General features: G+C 46.2%; 1 protein-coding gene across 3 annotated transcripts in view; it reads right to left on the bottom strand.

The window, feature by feature from the left end:
* Nucleotides 1-20050, bottom strand: part of LOC140398332 (ATP-dependent RNA helicase DDX42-like) — a 213141-nt gene that overhangs the window by 12484 nt on the left and 180607 nt on the right. For all 3 annotated transcript variants that reach the window (XM_072486909.1, XM_072486910.1, XM_072486911.1), the window contains one exon: nt 15676-15786. In XM_072486909.1, the coding sequence (XP_072343010.1) occupies nt 15676-15786 (111 nt within the window). The remainder of the gene's footprint in view (nt 1-15675; nt 15787-20050) is intronic.

The raw sequence follows: 20050 nt of genomic DNA, 5'->3' as shown, positions 1-20050 counted from the left end.
AATGTGGCCTTACCAAGGTTTTCTACAGCTGCATCATCACCTCACGGCTCTTAAATTCAATCCCTCTGTTAATGAACGCTAGCACACCACAGGCCTTCTTCACAGCTCTATCCACTCGAGTGGCAACTTTCAAAGATGTATGAACATAGACCCCAAGATCTCTTTGCTCCTCCACATTGCCAAGAACTCTACCATTAACCCTGTATTCTGCATTCATATTTGTCCTTCCAAAATAAACCACCTCACACTTTTCAGGGTTAAACTCCATCTGCCACTTCTCAGCCTAGCTCTGCATCCTATCTATGTCTCTTTGCAGCCAACAACAGCCCTCCTCACTATCCACAACTCCACCAATCTTCGTATCGTCTGCAAATTTACTGACCCACCCTTCAACTCCCTCATCCAAGTCATTAATGAAAATCACAAACAGCAGAGGACCCAGAACTGATCCCTGCGGTACGCCACTGGTAACTGGGATCCAGGCTGAATATTTGCCATCCATCACCACTCTCTGACTTCTATCGGTTAGCCAGTTCGTTATCCAACTGGCCAAATTTCCCACTATCCTATGCCTCCTTACTTTCTGCAGAAGCCTACCATGGGGAACCTTATCAAATGCCTTACTAAAATCCATGTACACTACATCCACTGCTTTACCTTCATCCACATGCTTGGTCACCTCCTCAAAGAATTCAATAAGACTTGTAAGGCAAGACCTACCCCTCATAAATCCGTGCTGACTATCCCTAATCAAGCAGTGTCTTTCCAGATGCTCAGAAATCCTATCCTTCAGTACCCTTTCCATTACTTTGCCTACCACCGAAGTAAGACTAACTGGCCTGTAATTCCCAGGGTTATCCCTATTCCCTTTTTTGAACAGGGGCACGACATTCGCCACTCTCCAATCCCCTGGTACCACCTCTGTTGACAGTGAGGACGAAAAGATCATTGCCAACGGTTCTGCAATTTCATCTCTTGCTTCCCATAGAATCCTTGGATATATCCCGTCAGGCCCGGGGGACTTGTCTATCCTCAAGTTTTTCAAAATGCCCAACACATCTTCCTTCCTAACAAGTATTTCCTCGAGCTTACCAGTCTGTTTCACACTGTCCTCTCCAACAATATGGCCCCTCTCATTTGTAAATACAGAAGAAAAGTGCTCGTTCAAGACCTCTCCTATCTCTTCAGACTCAATACACAATCTCCCGCTACTGTCCTTGATCGGACCTACCCTCGCTCTAGTCATTCTCATATTTCTCACATATGTGTAAAAGGCCTTGGGGTTTTCCTTGATCCTACCCGCCGAACATTGTTCATGCCCTCTCTTAGCTCTCCTAATCCCTTTCTTCAGTTCCCTCCTGGCTATCTTGTATCCCTCCAACGCCCTGTCTGAACCTTGTTTCCTCAGCCTTACATAAGTCTCCTTTTTCCTCTTAACAAGACATTCAACCTCTCTTGTCAACCATGGTTCCCTCACTCGACCATCTCTTCCCTGCCTGACAGGGACATACATATCAAGGACACGCAGTACCTGTTCCTTGAACAAGTTCCACATTTCACTTGTGTCCTTCCCTGACAGCCTATGTTCCCAACTTATGCACTTCAATTCTTGTCTGACAACATCGTATTTACCCTTCCCCCAATTGTAAACCTTGCCCTGTTGCACGCACCTATCCCTCTCCATTACTAAACTGACAGTCACAGAATTGTGGTCACTATCTCCAAAATGCTCCCCCACTAACAAATCTATCACTTGCCCTGGTTCATTACCAAGTACTAAATCCAATATTGCCCTTCCTCTGGTCGGACAATCTACATACTGTGTTAGAAAAGCTTCCTGGACACACTGCACAAACACCTCCCCATCCAAACTATTTGATCTAAAGAGTTTCCACTCAATGTTTGGGAAGTTAAAGTTACCCATGACTACTACCCTGTGACTTTTGCACCTTTCCAAAATCTGTTTCCCAATCTGTTCCTCCACATCTCTGCTACTATTGGGGGGCCTATAGAAAACTCCTAACAAGGTGACTGCTCCTTTCCTATTTCTGACTTCAACCCATACTACCTCAATAGGGTGATACTCCTCGAACTGCCTTTCTGCTGCTGTTATACTATCTCTAATTAACAATGCCACCCCCCCCACCTCTTTTACCACCCTCCCTAATCTTATTGAAACATCTATAACCAGGGACCTCCAACAACCATTTCTGCCCCTCTTCTATCCAGGTTTCCGTGATGGCCACCACATCGTAGTCCCAAGTACTGATCCATGCCTTAAGTTCACCCACCTTATTCATGATGCTTCTTGCGTTGAAGTATACACACTTCAACCCATCTCCGTGCCTGCAAGTACTCTCCTTTGTCAGTGTTCCCTTCCCCACTGCCTCATTACACGCTTTGGCGTCCTGAATATCAGCTACCTTAGTTGCTGGACTACAAATCCGGTTCCCATTCCCCTGCCAAATTAGTTTAAACCCTCCCGAAGAGTAATAGAAAATCTCCCTCCCAGGATATTGGTGCCTCTCTGGTTCAGAAGAAACCCGCCCTGCTTGTACAGGTCCCACCTTCCCCAGAATGCCCTCCAATTATCCAAATACCTAAAGCCCTCCCTCCTACACCATTCCTGCAGCCACGTGTTCAGCTGCACTCTCTCCCTATTCTTAGCCTCGCTATCACGTGGCACCGGCAACAAACCAGAGATGACAACTCTGTCTGTCCTGGCGTTTAACTTCCAGCCTAACTCCCTAAACTCATTTATTACCTCCACACCTCTTTTCCTACCTACGTCATTGGTACCAATGTGCACCACGACTTCTGGCTGCTCACCTTCCCCCTTAAGGATCCTGAAGACACGATCCGAAACATCCCTGGCCCTGGCACCCGGGAGGCAACATACCTTCTGGGAGTCTCGCTCGCGACCACAGAATCTCCTATCTATTCTCCTAACCATTGAATCTCCTACAACTATTGCTTTTCTAGTCACCCCCCTTCCCTTCTGAGCCCCAGAGCCAGACTCAGTGCCAGAGACCTGGCCGCTAGGGCCTTCCCCCGGTAGGTCACCCCCCCCCCCCAACAGCATCCAAAACGGTATACTTGTTTTGAAGGGGAATGGCCACGAGGGATCCCTGCACTGTCTGCCTGTTTTTTTTCCCACTGACTGTAACCCAGCTATTCTTGTCCTGTACCTTGGGTGTGGTTACCTCCCTGTAACTCTTCTCTATCACCCCCTCTGCCTCCCGGATGATTCGGGAGTTCATCCAGCTTCAGCTCCAGTTCCCTAACACGGTCTTTAAGGAGCTGGAGTTGGGTGCACTTCTCGCAGGTATAGTCAGCGGGGACACCGGTGGTATCCCTCACCACCCACATCCTACAGGAGGAGCATGCAACTGGCCTAGCCTCCATCCCCTCTTACCTTACAGAATATAGCTGCCCTGTGGACCAACTGGATCTCCGCCCTCCGACTCTGCTCCCAGTCAGCTGCACTCTCGGTAAACTCCTGGCTCTCTTCTCACTCTTTGCGGAAATGTAGGAAACAAAATGAAAGGAGCACCTTACTCCCTCCTCACCTAACTCCCTCAGTCACCAAACTCTCACTATAGCACTCAAATGCACCAAATTCAGCAATCCCTCAGTCACCAGACTCTCACTATAGCACTCAAATGCACCAAATTCAGCACTCACTGCAAACAAAGTCTGCACTGTAGGGGGATCACTTTTATACTGTGAATCTAGCCTCTGAAAACTGACCTAATCCAATTAACTAATTAACAAGCTCCAGCTGCAAGTGCCTACAAGTAGAAGCTTTGTTTAAAGCTGATTGAAAATTCACCTTCTTCTAAACCAAACAGCAACTTTTCAGTTCATTAAATAAATTAAAGAAAGACGAGACTTTAGATAAAAATGAAGCCTTATACTCCCTCAGTCACCAAACTCTCACTATAGCACTCAAATGCACCAAATTCAGCACTCAGTGCAAACTTGTGAGAAGTATGAAAATTCCTTCTCTCCCGGGTGCAGGAACCTCCATGGGTCCACCGCCCCCATCTGCTCCATAAATGCTCCTAGTTCCCTAGCCATGTCAGTCTTTTTCACTGCTCTGGGATTTGATCGGTCGGTCAGTGGGTCCTGTACACAGTTGAAGTCGCCCCCCATGATAAGTCGGTGTGTGTCAAGGTCGGGGATTTCTGCCATGGTCTTCTTTATGAATTCTGTGTAGTCCCAGTTGGGAGCGTACACATTTGCCAGTACGACGGGTGCCCCTTCCAGGACACCGCTGACCATGACGTACCGTCCCCCTGGGTCCGTAACTGTCTTGGTTTCCGTGAACCTCGTCCTCTTAATAATTAATATTGCTATTCCCCTAGCCCTCGTCCCGTAGCATGAGTGGTATGTCTGTCCCACCCAGCCCTTCCTTACCAGCCATCTGTCCTTCTCCCTCAGGTGCGTCTCCTGTCGGTAGATTATGTCTGCTTTCAGGCTTCTTAGGTGGGTGAAGACTCTGGATCTTTTGACCGGGCCACTGAGTCCCCTTACGTTTCAGGTAACAACCCTGATGGGGGTTTTTTGACCCCCCGGTCCTGTGGGGTCTCCCATACTTACCTGGTGGATGCGCCCCTGCCCTCCGGGGTATCCCTTCATTAGGGGGCCGTACAAAATGGCCGCGGTCACCGCTCTCACCATAAGGTCGGGCCCCAGGGCTCCGGGGTTTCCTTTTGTCCAGGGGGCACCCACCATGGCTGCCAGCTGTGTGTACGTCACGTGGCTGCGCCCCTGCACTCCAGGGTCTCCCTTCGTCCTGAAGCCCTCCCGAGTGGCTGTTTGTGGCACCGTCTTGGTTCCTCGCCCTGCTCCATGCCTGCTGAGGCCGGTGTTCGTGCTGCTTATCTACCTCACCCTTCCCTTTTGCTCTGCGCTCTCCCCCGACTCCCCCCCCACTTAGTCCCTGTTCCTCTGTTCCCCCCCCCCCCCCCCCCCGGTGTTCTTCCCCCCCCCCCTTCAGCCCTGCCCCCCCTTCTCTTTTTCTCTTTGTGCCAGGCGCTCCCTCTCCCCTGAGAAGCGCGCCGCGGTCCTCCTTTCTTCCTGCCCACCCGTGTTAGCCCTCCTAGCTAGCACGGTGGCCCCCTTCCCAGCACTTGCCCTGTTCTGGTCCTGTTTTACCATCCTTTTGCTAGCCCTCGTCTCGCCCTCCGGTCCGCCTTTTTCACCCTCATTCACCTTGCTTCGCTCCCCCCATTGCATTGAGAGGTGCAACGAGCCCGGGAACGAGTCAGCACAGTCCCGCACAGTGCACCAAACATGTGTGTACAGTTCGTGATCTTATTGTCTCTGTTTGCGGTCTGCCCGCTGCTCTTTGTTCCGATTCATCCTTTCTTTTCCTTCCCCGTCGCTTTCATGATGGCCGTTGTGGCTGTCCCTCCCCCAGTTTGTTTGCTCTAATGAACTCCTCCGCTGCCGCTGGGGTGTTAAAAAACAGCTCCTTCCCCTCAAATGTTACCTAGAGTTTGGCCGGGAATAACATCCCAAATTTCACATTACTTTTGTAGAGTGCTGATTTGGCCCTGTTGAATTCAGTCCTTCTTTTGGCCAGGTCCGCCCCAATGTCCTGGTACACCTTTATGGTCTTCCCTTCCCACGTGTGCGCTTTCGTCTGCCGGGCACACTTTAGGATTTTTTTCCCTGTCTTGGAACCTGTGCAGCTTCACGATAATCGCTCTGGGATGCTCCCTGGCTTTGGGCCTGGGTCGGAGCGACCTGTGCGCCCTGTCGATTTCCGGGGGGGGGGTTTGGAAACTTCTCCCTTCCCATTAGCTTGCCCAGCATTTGGGTGATGTAGCCTGTTGGATCGCTGCCCTCCATCCCCTCTGGCAGACCCACTATTTTAACATTCTGCCGTCTGGACCTATTTACTTGGTCCTCCGCTTTCCCCCTTAGGTTACCAGCCTTTTCACCACGGTTTCCTGAGTTACCATCCTGTCGCTCTGGTCCGAGGCGGCCGTCTCCAACTCCTGAATAGTATTCTCCTGCACCTCCACCTTCCTTTCCAGGCCATTGATGGTTCGCTGCATTTTTTCTGTTGTCTCAGCCAGCATCTCCTTCATCATTGTGTGGAGCTCTGTCCTGAGTGCCTCCCTCATGGCGTTTATCTCCGTTTTTATCTCCTCCTTTATGGCGTTTATTTCTGTTCTCAGCAGGCTTCTCCATTCATCCCCGTGTGCGGGCGGGGTGGGGGGGAGATGGTCTCCGCATCCGGTTCCTGCTCAACTCACCAGCTTTTCCGCTTCCTGATTCGCCTGAACCTCCGCCTTGCCCCGTGGGGTCGTCTGCCTGCGCGGCTGCAGCTCCTTTTTTCCTTCGCCGCTGTTCCTTCTTACATCTCGCCGTCCCCTCAATTTATTATTTGGAGGCATATTTCTGTCTGTACCTTCCTTTTTTTTTTTTTTGAAAGTTTTTTTCCCCCCTTTAAAAAGGTTTTCCTTTAAAAAAAAAAATTTGCAGGAGAGGAACAAGGAAGGTTGAATTAAAAAAATCTTATTTTGTCCTTGTGATCCTCTCCGTGAGAGTTTGGCTCAAGGTTGAATCGGAGCTTGATGGGAAATAGAATGTCAAATCAAGATAGAATAGAGCTTGATGGGAAATGGAATGTCGAAGCTTTGTAACTGTGTACGTGACTTTCGAGATGAATCGCTTCTGCTTTTGCACCAGACAGTCGGCAATAATAGGACGCAGATGAGGGAATGGGTTCCTCATTTAAAGATAATTATAATTTAGCTGAGAGCATAATAATTTAGCTGAGAGCAACAGAAAGTGTTCCTAACTTGGGCCTCTAAGGCGGGCCGTCCTCAGAAAAGAGAGAGTGTTATACTGTATATAAGCTACTGTCAAATGTACTGATATTGGCTTGCTGCTGTGCTCCCCGAAGTACAGTGGTGCAGGCCCAGCCGTGAATAAACGTACGTTGAAGTGACTTGGTGTTCGATTGATCATTTCATTCGGACTGACAATAGCAAATTCTCATTCGTGCTCAGACTTTCAGGCCGTTTCGGAGCGATCCCCACTCCTCCTCCACGTGCAGCTCACCTTTTTGTCCCCCTCTCCAGCTCCGTGGATCGGAGCTTTGGGGCCTGGGCAGGGCCGAATTCACGGGGCCTAAGGAATTTAAATTTTTTTTTTAAATTCCCCGGGAAAACCCCCTCCAAAAAGCCGTGATTTTGTGGCTGTGCGGGAGCGTCTTTGCTGTGGCCCTCGGTCAACACCAGAATTCAGGAAAGGGGGGAAACATTGATTAGTCTGTGACTGCACTGATATATCCAGTTGAATCTTGTGCGTTTGAGCAACTGAAGGATGATCTGATCAGATAGGATTGTCTTCGGACAACAGATCCTGCCATAACAGCACATCTGCTGAGCAAAGAGAAACTTTCTCTAAAGAAAGATATTGACATGTGCAGAAGCGGTCAATCAGCTGCAGAGCACTGATGGGAGAATTGAATCATAGAATTTACAGTGCAGAAGGAGGGCATTTGGCCCATCGAGTCCGCACTGGCCCTTGAAAGAGCACACTACTTAAGCCCACACCTACACCCTATTCCCGTAAACCAGTAACCCCACCTAACCTTTGGACACTAAGGGGCAATTTAGCATTGCCAATCCACCTAATCTGCACACCGTTGGATTGTGGGAGGAAACCGGAGCAACCGGAGGAAACTCACACAGACACAGGGAGAAAGTGCAAACTCCACACAGTCAACCAAGGCCGGAATAGAATCCGGGTCCTTGGAGCGGTGAGGCGGCAGTGCTAACCATTATGTCATTGTGTCGACCAAATAATGATGAGGCTTAAGACAATAGAGAAAAAGAATAACTATTTGTAGAAGGGCCAGCGGAGAGATGATAGCCAGAGTACTGCATGTAAATATTGAGGACACAAAGAAAGGTCCAGTGTGGGGAAAGTCATGCTCTGACTGCAAGAAGATGAATCACTTTGTACACAAGTATTTTGCTGGAAAGAGAAAAAACTAGCTAAAAAACATGTTCTCAGGAGTGATGGGCGGCACAAGAGCAGTGGTTCGCACTGTTGTTTCACAGTGCCAGGGACCCGGGTTCGATTCCCGGTTTGGGTCACTGTCTGCGCAGAGTCTGCACGTTCTCCCAGTGTGTGTGTGTTTCCTCCGGGTGCTCCTGTTTCCTCCCGCAGGTCCCGAAAGACGTGCTGCTTCGATGAATTGGACAATCTGAATTCTCCCTCAGTGTACCCAAACAGGTGCCGGAGTGTGGCGACTAGGGGATTTTCACAGTAAATTCGTGGCAGTGTTAATGTAAGCCTACTTGTGACACTAATAAAAATTATTATGATGTTGGAAGGTGAACCTGGCGCCCGAGAACAGACTGGTGCCCTCAAGTCTAGAGGGGGAAAAATGGATTGTGAAGATTGCAATGATGACTGTAGAAGGAGACCATCAAGTTAACGTGAAGTGTCAGACAGGCACTGATGCTCCGAGCAACATCATGAGCTTTAAAGACCTGTGTGAAGTTGCTCAAGGTCTTTGAAAGTCCCAACAATGAAGCCACAGGTAAAGTTGAGGCTATAAGATGGAACATTAATAATCTTTTATTAGTGTCACAAGTAGGCTTACATTAACACTGCTGCCATGACGTTACTGTGAAAATCCCCTAGTCGTCGCACTCCGGCGCCTATTTGGGTACATTGAGGGAGAATTCAAAATGTCCAATTCACCGAACAAGCACGTCTTTCGGGACCTGGGGGAGGAAACTGGAGCACCCGGAGGAAACTCACGCAGACACAGGGAGAACGTACGGATTCTGCAAAGACAGTGACACAAGCCGCAAATCGATGCTGGGACCGTGGTGCTGTGAAGCAACAGTGCTAACCACTTTGCTACTGTGCCACCCTACTTACCCCAAGGAAGGCAAACTAAGTTGAAACCCCAATGCAATGGGAAGAAAGTAGATATGCAGTTCAGAATAATGGACACAGCAAAATGTATTCATTGCAGCTGAAACAAGTCGAAAGCTTGGACTGGTAATCCTTCAAGTACTAGAAGGTTGCAGTGTTTCACACAGCATAAAACCAGACTGCTCAACAAATCCTAAAAAATGACTGAGATGTTTTCACAGGTCTTGGACATCTTCCTGTTGAATATCATCTTGGAAGTAAATGAGAGTGAAACCAACTCAGCATTTTCCAAGGGCAGTTCCAGCTCCCCTCAAGTCCAGCCAGAACGATACGATAGAGAAACTTGAAAAGATAGGAGTAACTAAGAAAGTGATAACTCTCACTGAGTAGATTAGCAGCATGGTAGCAGCAAAACAAGCTGGACAGCGGAGTGTGCAGAGATCAAAGGATCTCATTGAACTTTAAAGAGATCTCACTACTCCATCCCAACTACAGAAGAGATTTTGCTGCGACTTTCCATGGCAAAGGTCTACCCTGAATGAGAAGGATGGATACTGACAAGTGAAGTTCGATGAAAGCAGTAGTTTCCGACTATATTCTGGATGTCATTTGGGTGGTACCGATGGTCGCGGATACCATTTGGCATTTCTACTGCTCCAGAAGAGTATCAACGACAGCACAAGACAATTAAAGATCTTCCAGGAGTAGAAGCGATCTGGCCAGCAGAAATGACCTGCTAATCTATGGATGTGAGAAATGATGGATGAAGCCATCGCAGACCATGATCAGAATCTAATGAGGCTGCAGAGAGCTCGCCAGATGAACCTGTAGTTGAATCAGAAAAAACTGCAACCAAAGATGACTGAAGTCACACTGACAGACTGTTTACTGACAGTGAAAAGTGTTCGCCCTGATCCTGACACGATGAGAGTTGTAGCAGAGATGCAGCAATCAAAGGATGCGAAGGCTCTGGAACGATTTGTGGATTTGTGAACTACCCAGCAAAGTTCTTGCCAATTTGTCATCATTGTGTCAACCTCTACACAATCTCACTTCCAAAGATGTTCAGTGGTATTGGGGCACAGAACAAGCAGCAGCTTTCACTCATATCAAATAAGTAGTGACAACAATGCCAACACTGGGGTGTTAACAATGAGGTCACACTGAGGTGTGGTGACAGCGGGACAGAACTTGGAGCAGCCTCATGCAGCAAGGCCAACTGGTTATGTTTGCATCCAGAGCATTCACGCAAACCAAACACTGTCACACAGACTGAGAAAGAATGCCCGGCATTTGTATTTGTTGTCACACATTTTAACAGTACTTGTTTGAAAGGAACAAACTGACGGTAGAGTCTGACTACATGCTAGTTTAAAGAATCTTTCTCAAACCACTTCTACTTGTTTCAAAGTGTCTACAAAGGATGTTACTCATTTGCAGCGATATCATTTGGAAATTAAGTACAATCGGGGAAGTCGATGTACATCACCGACAGGCTGTCAAGAGCTGTGCTCCTTTTTGAAGAAAGTTACTGCTGCTGGTACAGAGTGAAATCTACCAGATACAGCAAGAAGCAACAGCTCTGAAAATCATCAACCCAGCAGGGGCATTGACCTGACAGACAAGCATTTTGCTCAGATCAAGTGAACTACGTAACGAGATGCAACTGCCCTAGTCCTGCAGGATGTAGTGATAAAAGAATGATTAAGTCGTACCTGTTGCTATAAGGGAGTATTGGGCATGCAGGGATGAAGTGATGACCCAAGATGGCATCTTGTACAAAGGAACTAGGAGTCATCATCCCTAAAGAGATGCGGAATAGCGTCCAAGCAAACCATTAAGAAATTAAATCTAGTCTGAAGAGAAGTGAGATCAAGGACCATATCAGTCAGTGCAATGTCTATAAATGAGTATCAAGTTACCAAGCTAAAGAGCCACTCATGACACCCCAGACAGACTATGGATGAAGCTTGAAGTTCTTTGGAACTGACTATCTCCACTGTTGAGAACAGACCATTGGGAGTTAAGACAAGCTGATGTCAACAGCCACCATTGAGATTGCACAATGACTGACAACTCACTTCAATCGTTTATGACATTACCAGCATTCTGTTGAGTGACAATGGCCCTCAGTTGATGGCTGTAGAATCCAGACGTTACCAAAACCATTGGGGAAAATCAGCACCACATGTCATTTCTGCACTAACTCCCGTCAAATGGAAAGGCTGAGGCAGCAGTGAAAATTTCCGAAGGGATCATTAGAAAATGGAATATATCTGGCACAGATGTGTATAAGACAATCTTAGAGTGGAGAAACACACCGACTGAAGGCATGGAGATAGTCCAGTTCAGAGACTAATGTCTCACCCAAACTACTCTTTTAATAGCTAAAATACTACTGAAGTCAGAAGTAATAACAGGAATGTGAGTGACAAAATTAAAATTAACTCAGAAAGTCAAATTTCACTTTGATAAAGCTGCCAGGTCATTGCACGAGTTGAGAATTGAGAGCCAGTCAGAGTGCAAACATTCAATGCACTCAAAAGTTAACCCACTTGGCAACTTCGGACTTGTGTTGAGAAGTTGTCACCTCGATTGTACAAGGTGAAAATGAACAACCAAATATACCACAAACATATATAAACAACTGGAGAAGCTGCTCCTTCGCAGCAGACAGCTGTAGAAGATCCGCAGCAACACCAGCCACAGCAACCCAATATAGTCCAAATGCCATTGATAAATAAAGTTGACAATCAGGTTTACTTGCTTTTCAGTGCAGACCTTTGGAAAGACACACTTTCAGGAACAACCTGAAAATTCTTGTGTCTTGTCAAGACAGTTCTTTTCAACTTGAAATCCTATGGCAAAACTGAAAAAATGACACAGGCCTGGCCCTTCCCATTAATTACATAATCTGTATCCCAAGTATAAGACATTCTCCAGTCTACGCCCACTAAGATGTCCCATAACCTGCATAGCTAGGAGTAAACATAATCCCTCAAATTATCTACACTCCAGGAATCCTCCTAAATCAAAACAGTGGGCGGGATTCTCCTTTCTGGGACTAAGTCCCATGCCCGCTGGAAAGCGGGCGAGAATCACTCCGGCCTTTTTCCTAGTCTTCAAGGGGGCTAGCAGGGCCCTGCCATGCGTCCCGCAGATCTGGCTGCCGGCGGGGCTCTACAGTTACGCGCGCGGCGGCCGTCTTCACACCGGCCCCTGCGCAACATGGCGGAGTCCTACAGTGACCTGGTGCAGAGGAACATTCCCCCCCCCCCCCCAATGAGCATGCCCGCTGATCGTTAGCCAACGATTGCGGGCCTGGCCAACGTGGATGATGTAATGACCCCACCTGGAGTCGGATCACCAAACCTCCCCTCCAGGACGGCCCCCGCAGCTAGAACGCCAAGGACCCACCAGGTGGGACCACAGGTGAACCACGGCGGCGGGACTCGGCGGACACTCGGGACGGCGCGACTCGGCGGACACTCGGCCTGTCGAGCGCGGAGATTCACCGAACCCAGGGTTGTTAATAACATTACGACAAATATAAAATATTATGTATAACACTTTCCTCCATTCATCACACACCTGAATTACTTGATCTGTTTCTTTCACCCTTTTAAACAATAATACAATGTCATCAGCCCTACAGACCTTTGGCCCCAAATCTGTAGTCAGAGAGGATTGGAAAATGGTGATCTGAGCCACCGCTATTTCTTCTCATCTTTCACTTTGCAGACTGACATACATTGCACCTGGGACTGGCAATGTATTCACTTTGAAAGATGCTAAACACCTTCCTACTCCCTCTTTGTTTATCCAATCCAAGATTTCACATTCCTCCAACTCAACTATAAAATTTGCATTGTTCCTCTCTTTTAAAAAAAATAGATATACAGTACCCAATTAATTTTTTCCAATTAACAGGCAATTTAGCGTGGCCAATCCACCTATCCTGCACATCTTTGGGTTGTGGGGGTGAAACCCACGCAAACATGGGGATAATGTGCAAACTCCACACGGACAGTGACCCAGAGCCAGGATCGAACCTGGGACTTCGCCACCGTGCTGCCTATTGTTCCTCTCTTTTGAGAAGACAGGTGCAGAGTACCCATTAGAATCATGCTCATGTCTTCTGCCTCCATACACAAATTACATTTTTGATCTCTAATAGGCCCGACTCCTTAGAAATATTCTTGCTCTTTATGTATTTACATAGAACAACAGTACAGCACAGAACAGGCCCATCGGCCCTCGATGCTGTGACGAGCTTTGTCCGAAACCAAGATCAAGCTATCCCATTCCCTGTCATTCTGGCGTGCTCCATGTGCCTATCCAATAACCGCTTGAAAGTTCCTAAAGTGTCTGACTCGACTATCACAACAGGCAGTCCATTCCACACCCTGACCACTCTCTGAGTAAAGGACCTACCTCGGACATCCCTCCTATATCTTCCACCCTGAATCTTATAGTTATGTCCCCTTGTAACAGCGACATCCACCCGAGGAAATAGTCCCTGAACGTCCACTCTATCTGGCCCTCTCATCATCTTATAACCTCTATTAAGTCGCCTCTCATCCTCCTTCACTCCAATGAGAAAAGCCTCAGCTCCCTCAACCTTTCCTCATAAGACCTATCCTCCAATCCAGGCAGCATCCTGGTAAATCTCCTTTGCACCCTTTCCAATGCTTCCACATCCTTGCTATAATGAGGTGACCAGAACTGCACACAATACTCCAAATGTGGTCTCACCAGGGTCCTGTACAGTTGCAGCATAACCCCACGGTTCTTAAACTCAAGCCCCCTGTTAATAAACGCTAACACACTATAGGCCTTCTTCACGGCTCTATCCACTTGAGTGGCAACCTTCAGAGATCTGTGGACATGAACCCCAAGATCTCTCTATTCCTCCACATTACTCAGAACCCTGCCGTTGACCCTGTAATCCACATTCAAATTTGTCCTACCAAAATGAATCACCTCGCACTTATCAGGATTAAACTCCATCTGCCATTTTTCGGCCCAGCTCTGCATCCTATCAATGTCTCTTTGCAGCCTACAACAGCCCTCCACCTCATCCACTACTCCACCAATCTTGGTGTCATCAGTAAATTTACTGACCCACCCTTCAGCCCCCTCCAAGTCAGTTATAAAAATCACAAATAGCAGAGGACGAAAGTTATCATTGAATTTCATAGAATTTACAGTGCAGAACGAGGCCATTCGGCCCATCGAGTCTGCACCGGCTCTTGGAAAGAGCACCCTACCCAAGCCCACACCTCCACCCTATCACCATAACCCCACCTAACACTAAGGGCAATTTGGACACTAAGGGCAATTTAGCATGGCGAATCCACCTAACCTGCACATCTTTGGACTGTGGGAGGAAACCGGAGCACCCGGAGGAAACCCACGCACACACGGGGAGAACGTGCAGACTCCGCACAGACAGTGACCCAAGCTGGGAATCGAACCTGGGACCCTGGAGCTGTGAAGCATTTGTGCTAACCACTGTGCTACCATGCTGCCCCAGGACCCAGCACTGATCCCTGTGGTACACCGCTGGTAAATGGTCTCCAGTCAGAAAATGTTCCACCCACCACCACCCTCTGTCTTCTGTGTGATACCCAGCTACTTATCCAATTGGCCAAATTTCCCTCTATCCCACACCTCCTTACTTTCTTCATGAGCCGACCATGGCGAACCTTATCAAACGCCTTACTGAAATCCATGTATACGACATCAACTGCTCTACCCTCATCTACACACTTAGTTACCTCCTCAAAGAATTCAATAAATTTGTGAGGCAAGACTTACCCTTCACGAATCCGTGTTGACTATCCTGGATTAAGCTGCATCTTTCCAAATGGTCATTAATCCTATCCCTCAGCACCTTTTCCATTAGCTTACCGATCACCGAAGTAAGACAAACCGGCCTATAATTACCAGGGTCATTCCTATTCACTTTCTTGAACAGAGGAACACCATTCGCCATTCTCCAGTCCTCTGGCACTATCCCCGTGGACAGTGAGGACCCAAAGATCAAAGCAAAAGGCTCTGCAATCTCAATACTTGACTCCCAAAGAATCCTCGGATATATCCCATCTGGCCCAGGGGGCTTGTCGACCCTCAGGCTTTTCAAAATTGCTAATACATCTTCCCTCAGGTGAAGGAGCAGTGCTCCGAAAGCTAGTGATTTGAAACAAACCTGTTGGACTTTAACCTGGTGCTGTAAGACTTCTTACTGTGCTCACCCCAGTCCAATGCCGGCATCTCCACATCATGCATGCAGTATGTCCGATTTTTTTTCATGTATGGAACGATCTGTCTGGACTGTACGCAGAACAATACTTTTCACTGTACCTCGGTACATGTGACAATAAATCAAATCAATCAATCAATTTATTTTGTAATTTTGTTGTGTTGTTGCTAAAATGTAAAACCATAATCAACAGATTTTAAAAAGGATTGAGTAACAGTCCATCTCAATTGCAGCTTAAAGACTGAAAATGGAACATTATTTTTAATCTAGTTTATTCCATTTTTGGCTTCAATTTGATTGGAGAAACTTATCCAAAAAAAATTGGAACAGTCCTAGACAGAACATAAGGTTAATGGTAGTTTTCAAGACACTGGCTCATTCGTATTTGTATACAGCAGTAAAAAGCCAGCAGTTCCAATGTGACACTGACAGCACTACTGTCAACTAAAGAATATTCATTGATGGCAGCAACACCAAAAACATCATTTACTCACGGAGGTGTCTGCGCCCAGCCCTGGACGTTCTCTGTAGCCTAGTCCTCCACCTCCAATATTCATTCTCTTCCCTTTCCCAGCTTTGTAACGAGATTTTCGAAACCATGGGTTCTAACAGTGAATAAAAATGATTAGAATACTTACTGCTAACTTAAATAGTAACACACACACTATTAAACCAGTAAATTAATACTTTCATGAAATGTTTGATACATAGCAATAAATTAAGGTAATCCTTTAACTTAAGAAACTCAATAAACAAAAGTTATTTTGGTCCTATTTGATCGTCTCCCTGACCCTTCATGGTCAAGATAGCAGGTGATCCATCTCTAGACCTTGAAAAACATCACTGAAACACACAGCTGGAATAGTGCCAGATATAGAGAGTTATCACTCCCCCTCATTTTCTCTCTTTGGGTATAGCTGGAATGGAGAGGAATATCATTCAGAAAACTCTATGTATACCTAGCAATTGGGTATGAGGGTGAAAATAGTATCTAGAAACACAAGGGCTGGGAATTTCCCTTGGTTCCGATCGGGAATCCCGTTCTGGCGAAGAATAGAGCATCTCCCAAAAAACAGGTTCGCCGCCCAGACTCCGATCCCCAGCTGGCGGCAGCATGCACAACTTTCCCTGTGCAGTGGGAATATGTAAATTAAAGCATGCATATGCATGCAATTAACAGGCTTTAAGCCAGAGTCTAACCCCCACCTCACCATGATGCTCTGGCCCCCTCATCAGGAACTCCACCTGGTGGGCAATGGTGCAAGATTAGCCAAGTCAGCCTGAAGGCTGAAGAGCAGTCCAGAAAGTATAGTGCAAATCACAGCATTTTCACTTCGCCTTCCTAACATCTGCTGCCTCAAACAAAAGTCTTTCAAGCAGCAGCTGCTACTTTTTTTTTTTCACAGCAGAAACTACTTAGCTGCTTTTGACATGGCTAGACGTTGTCAATCATAGTAAGAGTATTTCTAAACATTGTGGTTAGCATCAAAGCAGGGTAATGGAGATACATTCATGTGTAAAGGGGAAGGTAAATAAACAATCCACCAAACACCTGTGACTGCACCAATAAAAATGCCAATCATTGCATGTGAAATTGAATGGAAGATTGCCTTTCAAAGGCTGTCAGGGGATTTGAAGCCCTTTCAAGTGTACTTGGCTTTGGCGTAAGCCTCTGACACTTGTAAAAGCTAGCTACTGCTTTTAAGACTTTTGATTTTTCACCAGACTGCCTGAACTGTCCTTGAGCTTTCAAGACAGGGGTGACGGTTGGGATTGGGGGGGGGGGCAGGATTAGCATTGTGGGGGGGCAGGGAGGCCTGCCGCTGGACCTTGGGATCAGGCCGCCCGTTCAAAATGCCAGACCGATAGAGATTCCGACGGAATCCGGCGAACTCTCTACTGTCATGTGAGAGTACCTTTAAGAAATGGGTATTTAAGAAATGTATCTTTAAGAAATGGGTGTTTATCAGTGATGTCAGAGTGTGGGTGGAGCTCGGCTGTCTGTCAGCATTTTACTTTCGTTTTAGGCTGTTTGCTGCAGGGTATGTTTTAGTTTCGTTTTCAGTGTTGGAGCTGAAGCCAGGCAGAGCAGGTGAACTGTTAATCTCTCTGCCATGAAAAGACTATCTCTTGATCATTTGATGAATTCAGAATTATAAAAGTTCTCAGTAGTGAATGTAAACCTAATGTGCTTCTGTTAAGAGGTGCTTCTTCTGTCTTCTGGATGTTGTTTGGGAAGTTATTAAGGATTACTTAGTGTTGTATTCTTTGGGGGTTGTATTTGAATTGATGGTTGCTAAGGTGTTCACTGTATGTTTGAAAAAGGTTAACTTGAGTTCATAGAATAAACATTGTTTTGCTTTCAAAAATACTTTTCCATTTCTGCTGTACCACACCTGTAGAGTGGGCCGTGTGCTCAGAATACCACAATCTATTAAAAGTTGTGGGTCAGCTGAACTCCATGATACACTTTGGGGTTCTCTAAACCCTGGCCCATAACAAATTGGGGGCTCGAGGGGAATACAAGTCTATCTACTGGATTGGCTTAGTGAACTTAAGACAGTGAGGGGTGAGCATATTGTGGTTGCTTTTCAGATGTGGTATTCTAGTTTAAGTGGAGAGTGTGTTGTGGACAATGGCTCTTTCAGAGGCTCTGAAGTTTTTGGGGGTGGAGACGGTCACACGCAGTACCTTACGGACAGATACTAAAAGCAGACTGGTAGATTTGGCAAAAACAGTTAACATTACCTGATAAAATGCGAAAAGATGAGGTAATTATGGCGGTGGCTTAGCATTTAAAGTTGCCTGAGATACAGTCTGGCTCATTAGAAATGGCAATGATCCATTTGCAGATTAAGCAATGTGAACATGAAAAAGAATTAAAGCAGCTTGAATGTGCAATGAGAGAAAAAGAGAAAGAGAGATGCAGATCGGGGAAAAAGAAAAGGAGAGAGGAAAGAAACAAAGAAAGAATAGCCCTAGCAGAACAAAAAACGATAGCGAGGAAAGGGAAAAAGAGAGAGTTTGAACTTCAGAAGATGGCGATGAAACATAACAGTCAGTTAAAATTGATGTAAAGGGAAAAGTACAGTTGGAGGATAGTGATGAGGACAGTGAGAAAGAGCGTCATAGTCGAAGGCTTGGTGGGGATCTATTTAAATATGTCCAAGCATTGCCATGGTTTGATGAGAAGGAGGTAGAAGCCTTTTTCATTTCATTTGAGAAGGTAGCTAAACAAATGAAATGGCCACAGGACATGTGGGTATTACTGATTCAAACAAAGCTGGTAGGTAGGGCTAGTGAGGTGTTTGCATCACAACCGGAGGAGGTATCTGGGACGTATGAGGAGGTGAAAAAAAATCAATCTTAGGTGCATATGAACTAGTGCCTGAAGCCGACAAAGGTTTAGAAATTTAAGGAAAGAATTTGGTCAAGCATACATGGAGTTTGAAAGGCTCAAACAGAGTAATTTTGATAGGTGGATAAGGGCTTTGAAAATAGACCAAACGTATGAAGCTCTCAGAGGTATTATACTTTTGGAGGAGTTTAAAAATTCAATTTCTGATGTAGTGAGAACTCATGTGGAAGAACAGAGGGTTGAAACTGCGAGATTAGCAGCAGAAATGGCAGATGATTATGAATTAGTTCATAAATCAAAGCTAGGTTTCCGACAGCCTGTGAGGGATAGAAACTGGGGACATGAGAAATGCTCAAGTGGTAAAGGTAAAGGTGACCTGATGAGAGATAATAAGGAAGAGTGTACCTCAGATTAAAAAATAAATCCAGGAGGGTGGAAAGAAATGAAGTTTCAAATGTTTTCACTGTAATAAACTAGGCCATGTAAAGTCACAGTGTTGGTGGTTGAAGAAAAGCATTGGGAAGGCTGATGTGGTAAAACAGGATAAGACAGTGGGGTTTGTTAAAGTGGTAAAGGAAAGCCCAAGTGAAGCGAAGGAGGTGCAAAAGATTGTGCAGCCTGATCAAGAGGTGATTGATAAGAAGGTGCCAGATCTCTTTACAGAATTTACTTGTGTGGATAAAGTTTACTCATGTGTATCAGGAGGAGCAGGAAATAAGTCACAATTTTAAGAGATACGGGAGCTAGTCAATCTTTAATGATAAGAGATGAGGAGTTACGTAGTTTGGGAAGAATGTTGCCAGAAAAGGTGGTAATATGTGGAATTCAGGGTGAGAGGAGTAGTGTTCCATTATATAAGGTAAGGTTGGAAAGTCCAGTGAAGAGTGGTGAAGTGTAGTAGGAGTAATAGAGAAACTATCTTGTCCAGGAATACAGTTTATCTTGGGTGATGTTATATCTGGATCGCAGGTGGGAGTGATGCCTACTGTGGTTGATAAGCCAGTGGAAAATCAGACAACTGAAGTGTTGAAGACCGAATATCCTGGGACTTTTCCGGATTGTGTAGTGACAAGGTCACAGGTTAAGACAAGAGTGAAGATGAAGTTGAAGTGCAATTATCAGAAACGATTTTTGATCAGATGGTTGAAAAAGAACAAGAATAGGTGGCGGATGAGGCGGATATTTTTAGTTCAGGAAAATTGGCGGAGTTACAACAAAAAGATGTAGAAACCAAACGGATATATCAGAAAGCATACACGGAAGAGAAATCTGCTTGTATACCAGAGTGTTATCACCATAAAAGTAATGTCTTGATGAGAAAATGGAGACCTTTACATATACAGCCGGATGAAAAGTGGGCAGAAGTTCATCAAGTAGTATTGTCGGTAGGCTATAGACAGGAGGTGTTGAGAGTTGCACATGAGGTACTAGTGGGAGGTCATTTGGGAATAAGGAAAACTCAAGCTAAAATCCAGAAACATTTTTATTGGCCTGGACTACATAAAGATGTA

The sequence above is a fragment of the Scyliorhinus torazame genome, chromosome 21, assembly GCF_047496885.1.
Source record: "Scyliorhinus torazame isolate Kashiwa2021f chromosome 21, sScyTor2.1, whole genome shotgun sequence".
Taxonomy (NCBI): domain Eukaryota; kingdom Metazoa; phylum Chordata; class Chondrichthyes; order Carcharhiniformes; family Scyliorhinidae; genus Scyliorhinus; species Scyliorhinus torazame.
This window is presented reverse-complemented; position numbering and strand designations above follow the sequence as displayed.